The sequence below is a fragment of the Cryptotermes secundus genome, unplaced genomic scaffold (genome assembly GCF_002891405.2).
Source record: "Cryptotermes secundus unplaced genomic scaffold, Csec_1.0 scaffold879, whole genome shotgun sequence".
NCBI classification, from domain to species: domain Eukaryota; kingdom Metazoa; phylum Arthropoda; class Insecta; order Blattodea; family Kalotermitidae; genus Cryptotermes; species Cryptotermes secundus.
The window spans coordinates 84,673-102,781 of NW_019731996.1; the positions used below are offsets into that span (position 1 = coordinate 84,673).

Below are 18,109 nucleotides of genomic sequence, written 5' to 3' on the forward strand. Positions count from 1 at the left end.
TAAAAGATTATCTTATTTTAAATGCATTTTATTCGGTAGATGAATACATGGCATACAGACAAGCATAATACATTATTGTTGTCTTTCCAAGATTATGTATTATCTAGATTTGTTATATGACTGCTTTTTATTTTATTGTATTTTAATTTTATAATTCCTGAATATTTTAATTGTTGAGACTAGATTGCATTTTGCAATGTCATCTTGCTGATGAATTCAATATCCGGTCCGGTTTCCGGACAATGGATCTGTGAAATTATGTATCTATGTATAAGGAAACATTTCAGGGTTTGGATTTAACATTCTGACAGCTGTGACCATGAAGAGTTATTTTCTTATAGGCTTAAAGACCATGTAGTCTGGAGAAAGTCAGCCAGTTCTGAGGGAACTTACCACCTTCATCTACAGGGCTGAAGAGTAAGCCAAGCAAGAAACCAGCATGAAGCAGGCACCATGCAGCTGTACTTGCTGTTACTGCAAAATGTTGGCTGACTGTCACCAGACTACACAGCATTATATTCCAGAAGATTTATTTTTACGTATAGGTTGACAAAGCTTCTTCATTTCAGTCTGGCATCCCATGCCACTCCATGATGAAAGTACATAGTTCCAGAACATTGTGTTTGATCTTGAAAATAAAATGAGACCATAATTGTATTTTATGTTTTTGTAGTGAAATATGTTGCATTGTTTTTTCAGGCTCTCACGTCTTATGTTGCTTCCAAAGGATTCCGTAGGAAGGATTATGAAATGGTTATAAACTTTCCACGACGTGTTCTTTCTGATATGGATGGGACCATTGCAGTGAAAGACTTAGGCCTGCATCGGCAGGAAACAGTGTTTGTGCAGCTCCGATGATGCAGACTACTGGGAACTCATGCTAGGATGTTCAGATTTATATACCTCATACCCCATCCGTCGTTCATTCACTTTACCGAAGATAAAAACATCAGACAGTGAACTAGAGAGTGTGTGTAAGACAGAAAACAATTGTGTTATTTAAACATGAAATGCATACATTGTGACAGATTTTTATGATTTTTGTATATTTCCTAATATTTAGGACTGGGTTTATGACTAGGGATTGCTGATTAATGGATGAGGAGGGAGAAATAAAATGTTGTTAAATGTGGTGTGATAACTGTAAGCATTGTGTTTGTGCAATGTGGAATCCATCTTCACAACTTCGGTTTTTTTCTTATTCCATTCAACTTTCAGCCCTTCCTTTAAATTGTGTTTCTGTTTTCATATCATATATATTTTAACCTTTTACATATTTACCTTTATTTAATGTATTATTTGTTCCTCTGGTTTTTCACATAGTATACTTAACCATAACATTACAAATTTGCTGGCACTGATACTACTTTCCTTAGGTTTTGATGTTTGGATTGTGGCACCATGTAGCTTGATATGTAGGTACTAACATTCAGCATTTTTGAGGATCGTACTATCTTCATCTAGAAATAGCAGATTCTTCCAAAATGTGGGTGACCATGTACCAGGCTGCAGGCTGTTATAATCTGTCTTCAACACTGTAAAAACCTGATACCATAATAATAATTTGTGGGGTTCTCTTTACGTGTGTCTTTGTCATACTCCTATGACAACCCACTTCTTCGGAACAATTTGTTGGCCCTGAAAAGGACCGTGGCTGCTGAGATGGTTGATCGGAGAGGTAGCGCGGCGCGCGCCGGTAAGGAGAAAGGCTNATGTTCCCACAAATTTTTAACTGGTATGCTTGTTATATTTTTTATTTCCCCTCCCCCATTCATAATGATTTGTGTTCACATTGGTTAATTCCTCTGTGCTATATTTAATGCATGGTTTGTTTTATTTGTTGTACTGTGATAATTATTGCTGAAATCAAGATGCAGCAAAGTACCTGTGTAGACAGCCCCTACGAAAGAAAGTAAAAAATGTTGAATTTTTCTTTGTCATTTTCATGTCTCCATGAAAACTAGTTCAAACAAGAATAAATATTGTTCTACCTACATTATTTTTTTAAACCCTATTGCCTTGCTGTGGTATTCACATAATTAGAAGTCAGGAGACAGACATGAAGATCATGTACTTTACCCCACTTTTTTGTATGCTGTATATTATGGATGCCCATTAGAATGAGAATATTTACAGATTTCATAAATTGTCATTGTACTGAGGTTGTATGGTGTTTTCATATTCCAAGATGTTTTCAGTGCAGTATAATAAAGAGACAAATATACAACAGTAAGAGCTTTGTACATCATGCATAATGGCTTTGTTGGCATAATGTTACTTTAGCATGTTTTGGTCTACAAATATTGGATATTTCACAAAATATTTGAGAGAAAAAGGAATTGGAAGTAGAGTCCGTACAGTGATTTGGTTATGGACTGGTTGATCAGGGATTGATACTTAGCAGGAGCAAGGATATTTGTCTTTGTCATCACATGCAGACTAGCTCTGGTGCTCAGGTATTGAGGGTTTTCCCCCCCAGTAGTAAAGCAGCCAGGGTTTGAATCATGGCATTCTCCTCATTCTATTGTTGAGGTTAAAAATGCATGGAACCATACCTACACTCCCTCATACCCCTTCATGACATCTTGTTTACATTACTGAAACTACTTTACCTTTCATGAAAAAAGGTATGATTTATGTGCATTTCCTATGAGAATATAAGAGATTTATGCAAAGGAATAAGTTAATTAGGAATGGTTACCAACATAGAAGTAATTTGCTAAAGGACAAAAAATAGTAGTCTGCTTGGAAATCGCTGCAAAATTTTGAGTAAGTGGAAGAATTTTTCTCTCAGCTATTCAATGTACATAGGTTTAGTGAAGTTAGGCAGATAAGAATACATACAGTTGAGAACATAGTACTTGAGTCAAGCCCTTTGGACACTGAAACTGCTATTGCAAAGATGAAAAAGTAAAAATTTGCCAGGTGCTAAATTCTGGCAGAACTGATTCAAGCAGAGGTGAAAAATTATGTTGTGAGGTTGGTAAACTCAGTAATCATATTTGTAACAATGAAGAATTGCCTGAGCTATGGAAATTGTACAGATGTACAAGAAGGGTGATTAGTAATTATCTAGGAATGTCACTGTTATCAATTTCACACAAAATTTCATCCAATATCATCTCAAGATTAAGTCAAAATGTAGATGAAATTACTGGGGATCATTAGTGTGGGATTTGACATAACAGATCAACTGCTGATCATCTCTTTTGCATTTGTCAGGTATTGGAGAGGAAATGGAAGCGCAATGAGACAGACCTATTCATAGACCTCAAGAAATTCTATGATTCAGTTATGAGGGGAGTATTGTACAGTATTTTTATTGAGTTTGGGTACCCATGAAACTATGAGTAGTTACACTTACTGAAATGTGTTTAAATGAAATCTGTAGTAAGCTCTGTATAGGTTAACATTTTTTTTTCCTTGGCACTACAGCCCCAGTGGGCCTAGGCCTACCTCCATGAACTCCGTTCACTTTGGTTTTTCTAGATCTTACAGATACAGTAAGACTCCTTGGGCGAGTGATCAGCTCGTCGAAAGGCCTCTACCTATAGACAATCACAGAAAAACGCACACAAACATCCATACCCTGAGTGGGATTCGAACCCACGATCCCGGCTTCCAAGTGAGCGAAGACAGTGCATGCCTTAGACTGCTCGGGTACCGTGACCGGCTAGGTTAACATTTATCTGATTTATTTCCTGTTTAGAGTGGTCTGAAACAAAGAGCTGCTTTATTGCCATTGTTATTCAACTTTGCTTCAGAATATGCCATTTAGAAGGTCCAGGTGAGACTGGAAAGAAATGCAGCACACAAAGTGCTGGTCTTTGCTGATGATGTAAATCTATTGGGAGATAATGTAAATACTATGAAGAAAAGCAGAAACTCAAGCTGGTGCAATTAAGGAGGTTGCCCTAGAAGTAAATGCAGAGAAAACTGAATGAATATTGATTGATGTCTTGGTACAATTATGCAGGGTGAAATCATGACAGAGATATGTAAGATTTGAGGCGTTCACGGCGGTGACTATGAAGAAAGCAGTCTTCTGGGATTTGGCACCGTGTATATGTGGTGTTAACCGATGCTTCGGAGGAATGTATCGCCTCCATCTTCAGGGTAGAAGGAAAAAGCTTTTACCAGTTCTCACGGTCTCTTCACTTGTAGATTTCTTATATTTTTCCTTCTACCCTGAAGATGGAGGCGATACGTTCCTCCGAAATGTCGGTTAACACCACATATACACGGTACCAAATCCTAGAAGACTGCTTTCTTCATAGACTCAGGGTGTTTGAGAAGAAGGCGCTGAGGAGAATATTTGGACCAAAGAGGGATAAGGTTACAGGAAGTTGGAGAAAATTGCATAATGTGGATCTTTGTAAATGGTACTCTTCACCAAACATGATTAGAATGATCAAGTCAAGGAGGAGGAGATGGGCAGGGCATGCAATATGTATTTGGATAAGAGGGTTGCATATAGGATTTTGATGGGGAAGCCAGAGGGAGAGAGATGACGAGCATGACCTAGACATAGGTGGATGGTTAATATTAAGAGGAATCATAGAAAGACAGAAGGTGTTTGTATGGACTGGATTGACCTGACTGGATATGGACCAGAGGAGGGTTCTTGTGAACATAGTAAGAAACTTCAGGTTCCATAAAATGTTGGGAAATTAGTGAGCGGCTGAGTGACGGGGAGTTTTTTAATAACCAAATTCCACCGAGATTGGGTCTAATTACATCTTTATGTATTTTTTTCTATTTATTATATGCTGACCAGTAGTTTTTGCCACTTGCTGTAGTCAGTGATGTGACTTTGTGTTGTTTTCCTTGCCAGAAGCATAAACGAGAGTTTATTGTCAGGCTTGTAGTTACAATAAAACTTGAGGGGGGAGTTTCAAAGCATTGAATAAATACAATTGCCACTCCAAATCCAATGTCTAGTCATGAACAAGTGACAATATATAATTTTAGTTTGTTCTGGCGGCATAACGGAGGACATAAAGGATATGAAGTATGCAAAGAGGGAGGCGGGATCTTTTGGAGTTTTGTGAATAACTACAGTGCTTTTGACTTTATTTTCGTTAAACGTAAATTGTTGATGCTCATTCGGAATTAAAGTTACTGAAGTCTCTCTATTCATATGTACGAAGATAGATAGCAGCACTACTCAATAGCTCAGTAGTGTATTTGATTCGCGATAGGGACTTGCTCCTCACGTAAAATTGTCTGTAAGAAATTGTTCGTCCTTTTCCAAGGCTGTACGCCATTATAGGTAGGAAGTTGAATGGAAGTGTCTGTCGTTATAAGCATAAACGTACCAAGTATAAGCATTATAAATATCATATCTTTTATTTTTAATGATATTTATACATTTCAGGGCCGTATCTGTATAAAATGTGGCAGTCTATGATAGAAACAGCTAAAAGCAATCCATTCGGAAATCCATTCCATGTAGCCCATTGCGAATCGTTATCGGAGAGAGATTTGGTGCCTGGCAGAAGTATATCGGCTGCTGCTGCTGTTTCTGAAGTTGGAGGTTAGTAGATGATCAAGAAATAACAGTTAATTTATTGTTATGAAAGGAACTTACTAACATAAAGTATATATGTAACTTTAGGCCGATAACCCAGTGAGCGTTGAGGGATGGTGGTTTAAATGGATTTGAGGTGCAGTATTTTGTTGATCTGTGCGTTGTTTTGTGATTTATGTCCATGATATAATCACTGTCATCCATAAGCTGTGAATTATGTCCACTGATATACTATTGGCGGTATAAAAGAAAGGGTAAAGCTATCCCTGTAATAGGCTGTGGAGGCCCGTAGGGTTGTGTGATGTTGAGGCTCCCACATTTTCTAGACAGTTGGCTCACAGATGGCGTTGAGGTTGTCAGCCTTGTGTGCTGGCCTCCTCTTGCCTCCAGGAAGATTCCTGCTACTCATTTCTGTTAAAGGCTGAGTTGACTCCAGGGCCATCGTGTGGCTGAAAGGATTAGGTCAACTGAAAGATCCAGTGACCTCATTGGGAATTGAACGCATGACCTGACTTGTAGCATAGTGCCTCAACCAAATACACCATTGTGTGCCCCATACGGGGGTAAAAGGTAAAGTTATCCCTGGGCTTTATTAACTAAGCGCCCCACCATGAAGAGGCATGAAGGAGCAGAGGTATTGCTCTACCATTTTTAAGTGTGGCACTAGGAGGAGATGAGTGGTTAGCTTCACACCCCTGCCACTTTACCTTTGGGGAAACACCTCTTGGTCCGTATTGTATAGGAGGCTCGGTGGGCTCTAGAGCAAGTTTGTTATGAAAAAGACTCTTGTCCCTACTGGGAATCAGACCTCGATTCGTCGGCCATCTAGCCCATAACCTAGTCACTATACCATCTGAGTTATCCTTACTCTTAATATACTTGTAGTGCAGGTCTGAATGTAAGTTAGGCAGAACATATGTGTGTTAGTTTCACATTGGCCTTTATTGAGATCATGTGCTCTTAATATGCAACGTGATCAAACTTTATCATGCTGTTTTCAGCTTTTCTGAATATTTGGTGTTAAGATAGTTTTAAACTGCTTTCATATGGATACCAGATATTCCCTTCATTTCATTCAACAAGGTACAAGGACTGTAATAAAAGGAAAGGAGACCACTAAGCCCAAGCAATGCCAGATCCTTGCAGCTAGTGAATCGTAAGGGCCAGGAGGTTTCTTTTTGAGGAAGACATTTCTGCGCTTGAATATTTGATGAGTCTGGGAAATATATTGGGCATGTATTACTGTGCTCTAATAATGGGGTGGAGGACATACCAAATGATTATGATTTGACAAGGCTGCAGTGTTTACATCTACAGCAAGTCTACTAGCAGAAAGGAGGGAGTGTGACAGTTTGGATAATTGTAATCGATTCTTGATAAATTATGAGGATACTGTCTTCTGGGATGTATTGCCATGTGTACATGAATATGCTTGTTCTGTGCTTTGCTACAGTCAACTTTAAATGACATTTGGCCACAGTTTAACCTTTAACAATCGGGGCGTTGAATATCTTGTGCACATATGGACCTGGCCACACAACTAGGTGACATCTTGCACTCAAAATCTACTTTGTATCTCAACTTTGAAGCATATTTCTACTTAATGGTATAAAATTTTTCCTTCAAGAGAATGTTAAGAAAGGTCAAGCATGTGAATGTAAAGGACTCCTTTCTTGGGGCTGCAGAAAGAAGCAAGTCTGTCATATCTGCTGTTCGTGTACTACCATTACATACCTCAGCAGGAAAGTGTGTGGGAAATGTACATTTTGTTTGTTGTGGATTAGTCTGAAGGAAGATTTAAAACCAGTGGAAATTATGTTAATTTAGAAGACTTCTTGTTGTCCAGTAACAGGTAGTTTCAAATTTTGTGCTATGTTTATTTTCCTTGATTATTGCATTTCAGTAGAGTTTCATTAATGTACTCTTGTTATGTGCACACATCAACTTTACTAAAAAGTTTAAAATGATACCCAGTTACAAAAATATGCATAAAATTCATTTATTTCTGTGTACACCCTAGATTACCTATAGTGTAATTTTGTAGTATTGTCTAGGATTAAATAAAACTAAATTAGTGTAACAGAACCTAACATAATCTGCCACAAAATTTGGATATTTGAGAGACCTACAGAAGTAATAAAGACATTTTGATTTTGTAGTGCAACTAAATACTATATATCAGTCTAAATAGTGTAACTGATAAAAACAAAAGTCAGTATGTCAGAATTAGGTTCTCATAGCCATGGTTGCCTTGCTACCTGCTTCACATTGATTTGTTGCTAGGCTTATTCTTCGGTCCTGAAGAGGGGGTGAAACACTGGTTGATTTTCAACAAAGTACATGTACTGTAGCACAGAGATAGACGTTGAAAAGTCAAGCAGATGTGTAACTGGCTGGTGGCTGTAATACGAAGATATACCAAAATCACTTCATTCTGATGGGCTTCATTATCTAGAGGAACTTTCTCATAACCAATTCCAGAAGTTAGGTCTCAGGAATTTAGTTATTTGGATATTTTACTGTATTTCATTTCATTAGAGTGAACAAGTGAAGGAGGATGAGGTGGGCGGGGCTTGTAGCACGAATGTGGGGGAAGAGGAATGCATGTAGGATATTGGTGGGAAAGCCAGAATTAGAGAGACCACTGGGAAGACCAAGGCATAGGTGGGTGGACAATATTAACAGTTTGCGGACCGTGCACCCTTTAAATGGTTTTTCGCTTTTAAACATGACGGACCATTCGCCTGTTAACTGGCTTTTAGAACACGATAGGTTGTAACACACTATACATCCCTCTGGTGCCGCCCAGATGAATGACTACTGTGTAATATTACTCCGGAATGTTTGCCTAGTAGGTAGTAACTTGACCTCGCTGTTTTTGTTCCCCCTCCAAAGGAAAATAATCTTTGACCCTTCAAGCTGTTATGTACCAGGCAGGATCTTAGTGCAATATGAATCAAGGACAGAAGCGGTTGACGACGAAGCGATATCTCGGAGAAAAAGAAATATCTTACTCGTTCTCCGATGAGCTATTTGACGTGCCTTGTGAGAGGTGTAGTGAAACTGAGACAGTGGCAGTGACAGGGGTCAACAAACAAGTGTAGCCACAGACAATAAAAGTGAAAGTAGCTCCGACAAAAGTGCAGGAAGAAGTGCAGGTAGTAAAATTGTGGGTACAGCCACATGGGGAAAAGCAGACAAAACACCCACTTTGGGACAGTTTACTGGATATCCAGGGGTGAAACAAATTCCATCGGACACAACGCAAGTGTCTGAAGTAGCAGAACTGTTTTTTGGAGATAGAGATACTCGTATTGTGAATATGATTTCCACAATTCACAATTCGAGCATGGTTCATGTTCAAAGGAGACATGGACAAGTAAAGAAGCCTATTTGTACTTCTGAGTATAATATGTTCATGAAGGGAGTTGATAGAGCAGATCAATACTTGGCCTATTATTCTCTTCCTAGATAAACAATAAAGTGGACAAAGAAAGTTGCCTTGTGACTTATAAATTGTGCCACTTTCAATTCATTTTTGGTTTACAAAAATCTAAACCCCAATCAAAATTGAAATATAAAGCATTTCTGATGAATGTGGCAAAGGCCTGGGCTGCAGACCAGATGGTGGTGGCAGAACGAGAGTCTGACAAAGACTTAGTGGGACCGGGACCATCAACTCCCACCCCTCTCAGGCCTCATGTGGACCCCCCCTGGGCAATTCTCGGGTGATATGCGGAAATATACCCTCGTGAAAAATGTGAAGAATGAACATTCCAAGGGGAAGCATCCTTCTAGGCAATGTCATGTTTGCACAGCTCACAGAAAAAGGAGCATGACTGCCTACATTTGCAAGTTCTGTGTAATGCCACATCACAAAGGGGAATGTTTCCAGGAATATCACACTCTCAAGCACTTCTAGGAGCATTGGTAAGCGTTCTCCAAAAATTTTAGTTCATAAAATTAATTAGGAGATTTTATATTCATTTTTAAAGTGAACAGTGCACAAGTTAGGGTAGTAGGTTTAAAAATGCTGGTCCCCAGGGTGATTTAAATATTTAAATTGCCGGTCCGCAAAATGTTAAAATGCATCTTAGAGAGATAGGATGGGATAGTATGGGTTAGATTGATCTGGCTCAGGATAGGGATCAGTGGAGGGCTCTTTTAAACATGGTAATGAACCTTCGGGTTCCATTAAATGCTGGGGAATACCTGCAGAAGTGGCAGCTTCTCAAGAAGGGCTCAGCTCCTTGAGAGTGAGTGAGTGATTCATTTTTGACTAGTGTAGTAGTACACAATTGGCAGGTAGTATGTAGTAAACACTGGTTGTATAATATGGTGGAGTAGACAATAATAATGTAGTGGCTTGGTAAATGCCCAACTGGTTCTCTAGACCTTTTTTTAATCATAATTTCCAGATTTTGCAAATGCAAAAGGAGATGTATGAGATCATCCTGAAGTCTGTATATCCTCCACCCCTCCCAATTCCCGAAACCTGGATGTTGTCCTGTTTATATAACTTTGGGGGAAGATTGCAGAGAAAACACCTCCTCCAGCAGATGATCAAAACTATTTAGTATTTAGTCATTCTTCATACAGATATATTGTGATTTGTCATGTGTGGCATGTTAAACATGCTCACAACTGTGCAACAGATTAAGCTGGTTTAAACTTTCACAGTTACAAGAAATGGCTGTGCTAGTTGTTGGATATGCACAAAACCTGAATAGTTGAGGTTAGTATAGTAAAATATGCACATTCCTTAAACCCAGAACTGTGATGCTCTACCAATGATGGGTGAGTCCAAATGTGCTATATAAGTGTACTTCCATGGTTTCTTCATGTTTCTTTGTGACACTGATTTGACTGTGGGAACATAATTGTGGGAAGGAGAGATAATCAGTTGTAGTTGAATAGTCTGCTTGTTTCTCATATTGTGTATAACTATATTTTAGTTTCAAGAAGTCGTAAGTTGTGTTGTGGAAGTGTCTGTCAGATTTTTTTCAGGCCTCCCAGACAGGATGTGATAGTTTTTTTGTAATAAGTCAAAACTACTTCCATGTCACCTTTGCCCATAGTTCACAATTGTTATCAGTCTCTTCTGATAAAACATAACCAGTACAGCTAATACAGTCCCATTAAATAACATGGCAGATCAGTGAATCAACATGTGAAATGGAGCTGTCTTGCTTCTTTTTTTAATTTATTCTAAAATGTGTGAATCTGTTTTAAGAAACAATAAAAATATTTGGAATATGAAAGGGAAGTCAAGTACAGAGTTCTTTCATGATGTAAAGAAGAATTTTTCTGTACATATTCACTCTTTAAGTTAAATAATGCATATATTGCCTTCTTTGTGTGTTTATTCCACTAATAACTAATAATACAACGGTATTATGAAAACTGTTATTCATGACAGGTAACTGTTAGCCCTACGTCGTGCTTTTTATTTGCAGGGTGGGGTGAGACTAGAGTCCACTCAGTATTCTGTCCACTAATGAATGGGGCTGTTTTGCCATTTCTGTATGTTGATAATAGATGAATTGAGAATTGGCAGCAGAAATAGAGTATTAAAAGAAAACTTGCATCATTGCCACTCTGTGTCCCACAGATGGCACATGACCTGACCTGGGATCAGACCTTGGCTGCTGTGGTGGGAAGCTGGTGATTAATCACCTGAGTTTTGGCACAACCAAGCCCTACTCATACATTTCAGTTTCCCTTGTCAGATATACGATAGAACATCAGTTGATAGGTATTGAGAAGATAAATTAATTTATAGTGATGTATGTATATGCAGTATACCATTGTTATACGAGGGGGTACCCAAAAGAAACCGAACTTATTTTTTTTTAAACTTATTTATTCAAATTTTAAGCACAAACCTTCAATCCCCTTCAGTGTACTCTCTGCTTACACTAATACACTTGTCTAGTCTTTTATTCCATTTTTCAAAACATTGTCTAAATTCATCTTTTGAGATGCTTGACAGCACCTCTGTCGTTTTTTTCCTTCACCTCAGCAACATCAGCAAAACGCTGAAAAAAAGTTTTGATCGTTTCGGGACTCTTCTTTCAAAGCACATCATGCTTCCACGCGACCTTGTTTTTGTTCAGCAGTCAGCAGTCGTGGCACGAATTTTGCAGCCACCCTTTTCATTCCAAAATCTTCTGTCAAAATTCGCTGAACTGAGCTCCAAGTCACTCCCGACAGCTCCACAATTTCTTCAATGGTCCGTCGTCGATCTTCCTTGATGATTTCACGAATTTTTTCAACATTTTCATGTGTTCAGGCCATTGCAAAAACGACGATCACACAAAACAGTTGTCACTATAAACTGCCGAAACTAGTCCTTACCTTCTGAAGCAACGGTAGTCGGCTTATCGACTCAGTGATGTTAGCTCTATGCGTTCATAGCGGCAAAACGCGGTACTACAGAAGCTCTGCCCACAAAAAAAATAGTTCGGTTTCTTTTGGGTACCCCATCGTACACTGGAGTTAGCGTTGATAGAGATAGCATATGTTGAGTCAGCATAAATGAAAGACGAATCATAATGTATTTCATTGGGATGCATTCCAGGTATACAAAAATTGAGACTCTTTCTCATAAAAGAATATAAAACATACTATATCCATGATACACATCGATTTACATCACATTTATTCTGTAATAAAATATAAATATGTAGGCATTACTGATGAATGCCCTCACTGTGGATCATCAGGATCAACTGCATCATCTTCTGCCATCTTTGGATCAGTTGGAGGCTCTTGAGATTTCTTTTTAAAATAAGAAAGAATGGTTGTTTGCCTTGTTTGATGCCCCCTGTCCTGCAGAACATGGTAGTAAGGCTGCAACACTGCATTGACTCCTCTTCTAATACAGTGCGTACAATCAAGTGCGCGCCGCGGCTGCAATTTGCCGTGAGTCATACCACCGCAGAACGGATGCAACTCCTCCCCGCGACTGCAGTGCTCCTACGCCGATGGTTGCATAATCGGAACCCGAGGTTGCATTAAACAGTCAGTCTTTGTCTTGCTGTGGAAGTGGAGTGGAATGTTTACAGCTGTCGACAGACGGTGGAAATGAAGTTCACTATTAAACAGCGTGTGTTTATTGTCGAAACTATTGCAAGGAAAAACATTTACAGAAAATTCGCACGTAGGTTTCGTCAGAAATATCCTGACTCGCCAGTTCCCACAAAGTCGTGTGTAAACAGGCTTCTGAAAAAGTGGCGGGCCACAGGTTCAGTGAGTGACAAGAAGAAGCAATCGAAGAGAACTGTGCTGACTGAAGAAAAGGTTAAGGATATTCAGGCAAGATTACAGATCAGTCCTCGAAAATCGTTAAGACGCTTAGCACAGGAAACTGGTGTTTCGCTAGGATCTGCTCGCACAGCCACAAAGTTAATCAAATTTCGCCCGTATAAAGTAACAGTTGTGCATGAGCTGAAAGAACCAGATCATGCAGCAAGAATTCGTTTTTGCAACTGGCTGCTGCAAAATGTACACGATGGAATAGTGGATCCTCAGCTTCTATTCATGACTGATGAAGCGTGGTTCCACGTTGGTGGCCACGTCAATGCACAAAACGTAAGAATATGGAGCAATGAAAATCCTCACGCTATACAGCAAGTGCCATTACATAGTGAAAAGGTGGGTGTGTGGTGTGCTGTAAGCCCGCGGCGAATCATTGGCCCCATATTTTTCCACGATACCGTGAACTCTGATCGGTACATTAATGACATACTGAATCCCTTCTTCGATCAGTTGAATGCCGAAGAAAGACAATACGGGTATTTTCAGCAGGACAACGCTACAGCACATACGGCTAATGCATCCATGGTCGCAATACAGGAAGTGTTTGAAGACAGAATTGTCAGTAGAGGACTGTGGCCTCCCAGATCCCCAGATCTCAGTATTTCTGATTATTATCTTTGGGGCAACCTGAAGCAAAAAGTCTACAAAAATAATCCCCGCAGCATTGATAGTCTTCAAAATGAAATTACACGCGTAATTCATTCAATTACCGTCGACGAACTGCAGAGAGTGTCGCGTAATTTATTTGTGAGATGCGCGGCATGTTTGCAAGCAGAAGGAGGTCACTTTCAGCACCTGTTATAAACCACGGTAAGTTATCTTTTTACTGTATTCTTATAAATGTGTGCATGTAGAGCAACTGATGGACGGAGACTCAGCGACACCACTACACTCACGCTATCGGGGAACGGCACTGCAGTCGCGGGGAGGAGTTGCATCCGTTCTGCGGTGGTATGACTCACGGCAAATTGCAGCCGCGGCGCACACTTGATTGTATGCACTGTAGAACAGCTACTTTCTGAGTCAGGATGAATGTTGCCTAACCTCTGCAGGTACCTATATAACCCACCCAGAATTTCTCGCGGTTCGTGGATTTCTGTAGACTGTAAAATGGGATTTTTTTTTTGTCCTTGCTGCTGCTATGCAAGGGTCTTTCTTGGTAACAGGAGGGCAGTGTAGAATTTTCCAGAATTTTTGGAGAAAACAAAGGCAGTTACTAGAAAATTTTCAAATTGGTGTGTATAAACCATTGTAATCCAAGGGTTTGCTGTATTTATTTGATTTTTGAAACGTGTTTTTAAGAAACTTCAAATGTGAATTGGCCTTTCTGCTTACAGGTTATGTTATATGTGGTGTGTTCAAAAAGTATCAAACCTTTTTTCCCTGCATAAACCAATGAAGTGTGGGAGGCTCCCTTCGGTGGAGATGTGGAGGGGACATTCATGTGCAGTCGTGAATTTTTTCCTGCCCGCAGAAAGCGTCAGTCGCTGGCAGTCGGCCTCTGAGTGAGGACGTGTAGTGAGCGCTCATTGGATTCCAGTAAGGTGTAAAATTATGGAACAACATGAGCAGGGATATTGCATCAAATTTTGCCAAAAGCTTGGCGATGCCCAAGTGGAAACCATTCGCAAGATTCAACAGGCTTTCAGGGATGATGCCATGTGTAACTCACGGATAAAGGAGTGGTACAACCACTTCAAAGATGGCCGCACATCAGTGGACAGCGAACCGCGTTCAGGCAGACCCTCAACAAGCCGAAATGAGAATGTCATTGAGCAAGTGCGGACTTTGGTCATGGAGGACCGTTATATCACAGTCCGAGAACTTGCGAACAAGATAGGGGTAAGCATTAGATCGGTACAGTCAATTTTGACTGAGGATTTGGGCATGAAGAGTGTCCGCGAAATTCGTACCGAAACTAACAACAATGGAGCAGAAGCAATGCCGTCTGGAAATCGCACAGGACATGCTGGGCAATGCAAACAGTCACCCCAACTTTCTGAACACCATGATCACAGGCGATGAGTCGTGGGTTTATGGGTACGATCCGGAAACCAAGATGCAGTCGTCGCAGTGGAAACATCTGACATCTCCGAGGCCAAAAAAAGCATGGCAGGTCCGCAGCAATGTCAAGGTCATGTTGGCCGTTTTCTTCGACTCCCGTGGGGTTGTGCATCATGAGTATGCACCACAAGGCCAAACCATCACAAAGGAATACTACCAGGAGGTCCTTCGTCACCTTCGTGATGCTGTGCGCCACAAACGACAGGATCTGTGGCCAGCAAGAACTTGGCAGCTCCATCATGATAATGCACCCGCCCACTCTGCGCATCTGATTCAGACTTTCGTTGCCAAACACAACATCCCTGTGGTTCGTGAGGCTCCCTACTCCCCCGACATGGCTCCGTGTGACTTTTGGCTATTTCCCAAGCTGAAAATGCCACTGGAAGGAACCCGACTTGCTATTTCCCAAGCTGAAAATGCCACTGAAAGGAACCCGACTTGAGTCAAGAGAAGACATCATGTGGAATGCGATGACCTGGCTGATCACCATTCCAAAAGACATGTTCCAGAAGTGTTTCCAACAATGGCAGAAGCACTGGGAGAAGTGTGTGCATTACCAAGGAGACTACTTTGAAGGGGATTAGGGTTTTGTGCCTCCAAATCAATAAATGTATTTCTGCCGACCAAAGGTTCGATACTTTTTGAACACACCACGTATTTATTATCAAAAGATTGTTTACTGTTCTCAAAAATTGTGTTTATTGTGGCTTGAAAATGCTTTATTAACCCTTTGAACACCAGGAGCATTAGATTAGATTAGCTAGGGGTAAAAGGCAAGAGGGTAAAACTAACCATGTAAAAGGCTTTGGAGACCAGTAGGGTTGTGAGATGTTGAGGCTCCCACATTTTCTAGACAGCTGGCTCTTAGATGGCGGTAAGGTTGTCAACCTTGCGTGCCAGCTGTCCCCCCCCCCCAAGAAACATCCTGTTACTCCTTTCTGTTAGAGACTGAGTTGACCCCAGGGCCCTAGTGCAGCTGGAAGGATTAGGTCAATTGAAAAATCCATTGACATCAGAAATTGAACACGTTGCCATGTGGCTACTTGCATTAAAATTGGAACTGCTGAACAAATCAGCTTGTTAATCTATTAGTGCAGTTTGTCTGTAGATGGCATTAGGTGTGACTTACTGATGCCTAGAGGAAGGAAGAAAGAAGCTCTCACATGATCCTTACTTGTGGTCAGAGAAATTTCTGTATATAAGATGTTTAGAAACAAAATTAGAAACGTGCACATTCCTTGAATTTAAGATGCACCTCAATTTTTCGAGGGCCAAAAAGTGTGAAATGTGCACCTTCTATTTGAAGTGATACAGCATTGAGAATGTTTCTATATAGGTAACACAGCATGATGTTCTGTTATTCCCAGTACCTTAGGTTGTTTGAGGGTAATTTGAGAAATTATTGAAATGTTGTAAATGTTTGTTTGCAGCTGCATTTACTTGCAAGCAGCCTTGTCTTTTCTTGCAAATAGCTGTGCGGCAGAGCCTGACAATGAAATGGGTTTCCTTTCTAAACATGTAGGAAATTAGAAAGTATTGGCCTTCATTTGATTTGTGTCATTCTGGTCCGTCACACTATTAATTACAGAGTGGATAATGTTCAGTCCAGTGTGGCATACAAATTTACAACACTTCAGTCCTCATTCACCTTACATGTTTTGATTCAAAAGAATCATCCTCAGAAGTGCACCACTACCATCAGGAAACACTGTCACATAAGATATTAACAGTATGCAATTAAGCTATGAATAACGACACAGCACGCACGTAAACTACACTACTAATAATAAGAACATAAAATCAAGAGAAATAAACAACATCTCCCACCATCAGGAGGAAAACAACATGACCTAATGTCGGCTCACAATATTTTAACATAACTAATTTTTTACATGATGTTTTAATACAATTTTAAATGCCTTGGGAGGCTACTGTATGGAAAAGTGAACATATCGCGTGCAGTGGAAAACCCCAGTCAGAATAACCAGGAAATATTTAAAAGAAACATCATCATACATAAATCTACACTTCAAGAAGTGCCATTGTGAGTGCCTAAGACAACCTTGATAATAACAAAATTTATATAGTGAGCATTATTCTTAGCTTAACTGCATATTGTTAATATCTTATGTGACAGTGTTTCCTGATCGTAGTGGTGTGCCTCTGAGGATGATTCTTTTGAATCGAAACATGTAAGGTGAATGAGGACTGAAGTGTTGTGAACTTGTATGTCACACTGGACTGAATATTATCCACTCTGTATTGGCCTTCAGTTTAATAATTTTTTTTTTTAATTCTCTTAGTGGGGGTGGAGTCCGACTGGGTCCACTCGGCACGGCGGCCACTGATTGGCCTGTTGTAGCCTGCCCCAGGTGATTATATGATGATGGAGAATTTGGTGGAATGAAGATTGGCAGGGGAAACCTAAGTACTCAGAGAAAATCTGCCCCAGCGCCACTTTGTCCACCACAAATCGTACTTGACCAGACCCCAGGATCAAACCTGAGTGGCCACGGTGGGAAGCCAGCGACTAACCTCTTGATCTATGGCGCGGCCTTTTTCCTTCAGTTAATGTTTCTATCAGAAATCAAACCCCAATCCATAGGATAGGTACCCAGACACTGCTAACTATTCTGGATTCTGACAATCAGTGAGGAATCAGTTGTGTTCAGTATTGTGGAAAGTGTAGGAATAAAATGCTTAATTGTGATAGTCATTAATTAGCAGTTATATTACTTAAATTAGTAAATTTAAAAAGGCATATGGTGTTCATTAGGTCCGTAAAAATATTAATGTACCTTGGAAGGACATTGTTTCTAATAAATTGACACTCTTGCAGTAAACTTAATAGAACTGAGAAATATATGTTCATTTATTTGTATTTATTATTATTTACTTAGGCATAGTTGGTAATGTTGGGAAAATATGGGACATTTATGTGTGTTTTGTACCTGGTATGTTTTCAGACAGCTGTGAATTTGGCTCCAGAAAGTACTTTGCACTCTGTGGTTTGGGAGGAATACTGTCCTGTGGAATTACTCATACAGCCATTGTTCCATTAGATTTGGTTAAGTGCCGAATTCAGGTTAACCCAGCAAAATACAGGTCTATTGTAAATGGATTCAAGGTAAGTTGTGACCGTGACTGTGAAACTCTTCCTTTACCAAAGGGACTTACATCACTTGAGTGTAAATG

At 39.9% G+C, this 18,109-nt stretch overlaps 2 protein-coding genes across 3 annotated transcripts in view; both read left to right on the forward strand.

Moving 5' to 3' along the window:
- LOC111867492 (UBX domain-containing protein 7) overlaps positions 1-1,147 on the forward strand; it is a 38,000-nt gene extending 36,853 nt beyond the window's left edge. The window contains exon 10 of the mRNA XM_023857428.2: positions 700-1,147. Within this exon, the coding sequence (XP_023713196.1) occupies positions 700-858 (159 nt within the window). The 3' untranslated portion in view covers positions 859-1,147. The remainder of the gene's footprint in view (positions 1-699) is intronic.
- Positions 1,148-5,185: 4,038 nt separating this feature from the next.
- LOC111867495 (phosphate carrier protein, mitochondrial) overlaps positions 5,186-18,109 on the forward strand; it is a 30,327-nt gene continuing 17,403 nt past the window's right edge. The window contains exons 1-3 of one of the 2 annotated variants that reach the window (XM_023857433.2): positions 5,186-5,272; positions 5,378-5,536; positions 17,881-18,041. In XM_023857433.2, the coding sequence (XP_023713201.1) occupies positions 5,395-5,536; positions 17,881-18,041 (303 nt within the window). In that variant the 5' untranslated portion in view covers positions 5,186-5,272; positions 5,378-5,394. Of the gene's footprint in view, positions 5,273-5,342; positions 5,537-17,880; positions 18,042-18,109 lie in introns of those variants that run through there. The other variant, XM_023857432.1, reaches the window with a different exon arrangement.